Source organism: Heterodontus francisci, chromosome 2 (assembly GCF_036365525.1).
Source record: "Heterodontus francisci isolate sHetFra1 chromosome 2, sHetFra1.hap1, whole genome shotgun sequence".
In the NCBI taxonomy this organism is placed as follows: domain Eukaryota; kingdom Metazoa; phylum Chordata; class Chondrichthyes; order Heterodontiformes; family Heterodontidae; genus Heterodontus; species Heterodontus francisci.
The window spans coordinates 51,825,785-51,831,784 of NC_090372.1; the positions used below are offsets into that span (position 1 = coordinate 51,825,785).

General features: G+C 42.1%; 1 protein-coding gene across 10 annotated transcripts in view; it reads left to right on the forward strand.

Moving 5' to 3' along the window:
* LOC137384353 (phosphatase and actin regulator 1-like) overlaps positions 1 to 4,798 on the forward strand; it is an 859,907-nt gene extending 855,109 nt beyond the window's left edge. For all 10 annotated transcript variants that reach the window (XM_068058280.1, XM_068058345.1, XM_068058335.1 and 7 more), the window contains 2 exons: positions 2,446 to 2,522; positions 2,614 to 4,798. In XM_068058280.1, coding sequence (XP_067914381.1) covers positions 2,446 to 2,522; positions 2,614 to 2,629 — 93 coding nt within the window. In that variant the 3' untranslated portion in view covers positions 2,630 to 4,798. The remainder of the gene's footprint in view (positions 1 to 2,445; positions 2,523 to 2,613) is intronic.
* Positions 4,799 to 6,000: the final 1,202 nt, after the last annotated feature.

A 6,000-nucleotide genomic window follows, 5' to 3' on the forward strand; every position in this document is an offset into this window, starting at 1 on the left:
AAAGAGGAAAGCAATGTGGAGAGGTGTAGGGAGGGTATTCGAGAGCTTAGACAACTGAAGGTGCAGCCACCAATGGTGGAGCGATTAAAATCAGGAATGCACAAGAGGCCAGAATTAGAGGTGCGCAGATATCTTGGAGGGTTGTGAGGCTGGAGGTGATTACAGAGATAGGGAGGGGTGAGGCCATGAAGGGATTTGGAAACAAGGATGAGAATTTTAAAATCAAGACATTGCTTGACCGGGAGCCAATGTAGTTCAGCGAGCACAGAGTGATAGGGGAACGGGACTTGGTCCGAGTTAAGACACGGGCAGCAGAGTTTTAGATGACCTCAAATTTACAGAGAGTAGAATGTGAGAAGCCAGCCAGGAATGTATTCTAATAGTCAAGACTAGAGGTAACAAAGGCATGAATGAGGGTTTCAACAGCAGATGAGCTGAGACAGGGGCGAAATCAATTACCCTCGCTTATCAAAAATCTATCAATCTCAGTTTTGAGATTTTCAACTGACCTAGCCTCAACAGCTTTTTGGGGGAAGAGAGTTCCAGATTTCCACTACCCTTTGTGTGAAGAAGTGTGTTACGGCCAAGTGGTAAGAGCTGTGGGTGGCCCCCACTGTTCAACTCCCAACTCACTGCAGCAAGTGTTTTTGTGACTAGGATTTTAACCCCTTTGTTTTTTATTTGCTAAATAAATAGACAGCAACAGGTGTTCTTGTAGGTTTAAAACAGAAGATTAACTGAGCAATATTCATTATTTTGAAGTTGTCGCAACCCCACCCCACACACACAGGGCTGGATGTGTCGGGCTCCGTGGTGGGGTGGGGGGGGGTAGGGTGCCTGAAGATGGCTCCGGATGACGCCCGCCATGGACCTCATCGCTGGCAGGGCCCGGCCCGATCCTCCCGGCGGTGGCAAGGCTCCGTCGCGCCCCCCGCTCACCGCTGCTAGGCGATGGGACCACAATTAACATATTCAAATGAATACGATCATTAAATTTAAATAGACGTATCCTGCGATCTTGAGGGCCCACCACAATCTTTGGCGCAACAGCCAGCAGTCCCGTGGCAAAGATCCCCAGTCGGGGATGCGCGGCACCACACTGGTGGGGAGAGGGGAGGAGGTAAGATTTTCAATGCGGGAGAGGGGGACGGGGTCAAATATATGTAATAGGTGTGAGGGGTGGTGGGGAGGGTTGAACTGCAAACTTTGTGCAGTTTTGGGGGAGGATCAGCTGTAAAAGGTAAGTCTTTTGGGGGGAAAGGGCAAATAGTTATTGTAATTGTTATGTGGGGGGGTGTGGGAAAGGGGCGTCAGAAATGTATTTATTTAATTTTGGGGGGGTAAGACTTTAAAAATTTAAATTGGGCGGTAGGGCTGGCTGCCTTTTAAAAATGGCGTCAGCGCCTGTGCTCAGGCAGCTGACGCCATTGTCGGGGACGGACAGCCCTCCCCGTCCACAAAATTGGAGGGGTGGGGGCTGATGGGTGGGGCTGGCTGCCCTGGTTATTTAAGTGAGCTGCCACACTTGAGATTGCGGCGTTTCTTGGGCAGGTTGCCATTTTTTAAGTTTGCTGCCGAAATTAGCAGTAGGCTCTTAATATCCAGCCCACACATTCACCCATGCACACATACACACACACACACACACACAGGAGAGGAAAAGGGATAAGTGGTTTGAAGTGAGGTAGGTTTTTGGGGATCACAGTAAACCTGTTGAATCTTTTCGGAGGTCAATTTCTCTTTAAAGTTACAGGCCTAGGTTGTTTGTAGATTTATCTGTTGGTTGAAATTTCGGTCTGAAGGCAGAGGATCACTTTCAGTTCTCTGCTGCACAATTTGAAGTGTAGAACTCACAGAAGAGCACCTTCTTTTAGCTTGCTGGATTTTCTCCCAGCTCTCAGCTGGCCAGGCTTTTATGATCTTTTTCCTGGATCTCCCTCTCTCTCCACACAGCGACTTTTAAGGTCAAAAATGGTCTCACATCTTACCTCTGCTGGTAGACATAGATCTTCCTCCCTGTGGTGGCCAACAATGGCCTAGGATGTGGTGACTCCACACCTTCTTCATTTCAGAAGAACCCATTCAACTCAAAAATGTTTATTGATGAGTTCAGGACGGGTGCAATTGACACCTCTAAGCTTAGAATGTATCCTTTTGTCCTTTCCAGACCGTAAGACAGTTTGAAAATACAGTTTAACCTTTGGCGGCCATTTTTGAAGCATATTGTCCACTTTTTAAAGGAAAAGTCAATTTTTATAACTCTTCAATTTGAGTTCTGTATTTTCAATTGCTGCAGTTCACGTGGGCGTGACAAGTGCTTTCTGACATCACACAAGAAAAGCACAGACAAGAATTTGATAGGAATATTAAATAGAATACATTAAATAACACAAAATTAAAGCCCAGGATCTCTTTGAAAACTTCAATACTTTTTTTCAATTTCAGGCTGCTATTCGTAAGGAACTGAATGAATTCAAGAGCACTGAAATGGAAGTGCACGAATTAAGCAGGCACCTAACAAGGTAGGTGTGCCTAATTTACAACATATTGAATGGAATGTCTTCATATGGTAAATAAATGACATCTGTTAAATATTTGTTGTATTCTTCTCAGGTTTCACAGGCCCTAGCTGTTTACTACGTACAACCACAGGGAGTCTTACAAAAACCGAAGTGCTAGGACTGTACAGGTGCCCATTAAACCCTACCAGGACAGAATTCTGCTTAATTGCCTTTGTGTGTCGGATATTTACTGTAATGGACATTTTCCAATTGTCTACCAATCTACTGACCATCAGGAATCACCATGTCCCTCCAGAGATTGGATCAAATGTGCCACATCCATAAGCTGATGGCTGTAGTTAGACTTATAGTACTGTCATTCAGCATTGTCTTGGTCTGTCTCATTATCTGTTGCTCGGGACAGTGCATAACGATGAAATCTCAATCACTAGTGCTCTTTAATGTCATTACTTGTGTGATGGAGCTGAGACAGCATACTGCAGTTGTTTCTCTAAAAGAACTCCATAATTTCTCTTCAGTTAATGTTACCACATTATCGTTTTTTGAACTTAACTCAGACAGCCTGCACCAAGGGTGTGGCTGGCTAAATTGCACCCAGTTTATCTGTCATTGGCTGCAGTTATGCATCTGGATAAAGAATTTGGGTAGATACTCTCCATTCAGCAGGTTTGCTGGAAGGGGCTAACACTGCACTATATATTTTATGATAAATGTATCTGCTACATAAAGATTAAAAGTGACACACAACACTTTGGTCAATAATAAGCAGCAATTGACATAAATGCATCAGTAACAAGCTGCAATGCACCTAACCATATTCTGACCGATGGAGCACAAATAACAAATTGTCTACAGTTTCTTTAAAGATGCTCCTGCACTGGTAAATGAAGGAGTTTCTCAGTACTCAGATTGCACATTTTGAGCTTTGTGTATGTAAGAATCTTCTTCACATATACAACTTGTTGGCCTAGCAGAATAAATATATTATACTTACAAGTTACTAACTTAAAAAAGGATAAGAATAATTGTTAATTTATAGCACTGTGTTAAGGTGACAGGTCTACAGAGGCTGCAGAGTTTAATATTCAATCAGAGCCTATTTTCGCAACTCGCAAGAATGATTTTACCCAAGACAGTTGAACTTTGTACAGTTTAATAGGCTGGACATGGGAGGATTAAACAAGTGTTTCTTTAGCTTGAGAAAATACTTAATGTAGGATATTGAAAGAAAGGGCCTGTGTCCACAGTTACCCAATGATGTCAATTTGTATTATATATTACCCATGTGGCTGCACTTTTCAAGGAAGACGCTTTACTTATACCCATATTAAGTGCGTAATTTTGTACAGGAAAAAAAAGTGAATGGTGGTGTAAATCAAATGAGCCGTTCAGATTTGTATAGTGATGTATGTGTCTGACTAAAAATCAGTCCAGGCAACTCTTGTGACTGGGGTCCAGTTGCCAGACAGCACTGCTCTAGATGGAATATTTTCTGATATGATAAACATGCTGAAGTTCAGCAGCCAGAATATACCTGCTCAGCTATTCTAATAACCACAACCTACATGTGCCAGTCCTGTATTTGACCTCAGATGCAGTGGCTGTATCAACTAGAGGCCTTTGCTCTTAATCTGCCCCTAACTCTACTACAAAGTCAGGATTTGAACATTAAGACAAACTTGAATGATTTATTCTAATTTTTCTATCATTTCTTACATTGAATGAAAAGGAGACTCTAGCAATGTCTTTAGTAGAATTAAAAAGAATGGAAAAGCTGCCGTTAACATTAAGCTTGTCTTTAAACTGCCATTACCCATTAATCAAATACTGCTGTACAGTAGATTTTGTTATTTTATCCTCTTGCATTTTGGCCAAACCTGTGAATCAGCTTACTTAGAAACTAATGCTGTTGATGTTCAGCTCCTTCAGATTGGAGTTTAAACCATTCTTTTCTGTGTGCATTCATTAAACTGTTCAGAGTCTTTGCTGTCAGTTTAAACTCCAATTGCTGAGTATGTTATCATGCAGACATGGTTCTGAACAAACTGTATGAATTAATGTGAGTGTTGAGTGCCTGTACATAATTGTCTTTGTAGAGGAGTGAATGTTGTGGCTGTTCCCCCTGTGCTCTTCCAGTATTGTATAATTAAAAAAACAAATTTTGATGTATGAAACTGTAAATAACCATAAAAAATATTTGAGTCTCTAATTTGGGTTGCTCCAGGCTTTGTCATCTGTACATACTGAAGTTGCATGTTATTGTATAACTTAAATTACTGTCTACAAGTTTGTTTCAAATGATGTATACAGTTTCTTAAAACTAAATCTTATTTAAAAGAAAGTCTTTTTTTAGTGGTTGGCATTCAACAACTGTTTTTACATAAAAGGGGCTTCAATTTAAAGAGTTTGGTTAAATCTAATTTTGCTAATTAACTCAAGCTTTGGTCCCATTAAAAGTTAAAACAAAGGCAAACTGGTGTCATTTCATTTTCACAGTCATTTGATGCAAACTTCTCCAAGTTCATTGAATTTGGAATAGGTAGATATTGTGAGTGCAAGCAATAAAGAGATAGAGGGCTAAATTGAGCTATGCAGCACTTGTTTTTTGGCCAATGGGAGGCCTCCAAAAGGTCAAAAATGCTGTCCACGATGCACATGCACACTTCTGATGGGAAGTGCGCTGGATGCCATATTGTTAAAGGGCAAGTGTGCACCTAATAATCACCGGGACCATGCAGAACAGGCAGACCATGACATCAGTCAGTGTGCAATTCTGGTTTGATGCCAGTGCTGCTATTTTCAAGCTCCACGCTGCAGCCTACGCACAGCCTCTTAACTTCGCACAGCTAAACACAATACTAAATGGCATGAAACCTCTGTCCCACCAGAGTTAATTGAAGGGAACATGAACTACTTACAGGTTATTTGCTAGATTATTTCTTCAGGCTATTGGTGTAATTCTGTGCATTTTGGGAGCTTTTCCATACTTGTCAAGAGTTTCAATCATCTACAGGAGTGATCTGAACGGTGATTTTTTTTTTGTAACTTAAAGACTGAAACCAGTTACTTGCAGGTATGGGTGGCCTAGTAGGCCTTCCTGTTGCAATTGAGCATCACTAGGAGAATGAAGCGAGGCTATGTAGAGCAGGACAAGCTGCCAGAAGAGGGAGGAGGGGGAAACGGGCTCCCCACAGGAAGCCATATCATAAAGGGTGTTTTTTTTAATTTGCTCATGGGATGTGGACGTTGCTGGCTGGGCCAGCATTTATTGCCAAAGCCCAATTGCCTTGAGAAGGTGCTTTCTTGAAGCACCACAGCCCATGGCGCGTAGGTATACCAACAGTGCTGATAGGAAGGGAGTTTCAGGATTTTGACGCAGTGACAGTGAAGGAACGGCAATATAGTTCCTAGTCAGGATGTTATGTGGCTTGGAGGGAACTTGCAGGTCGTGGTATTTCCATGCATCTGCTGCCGTTGT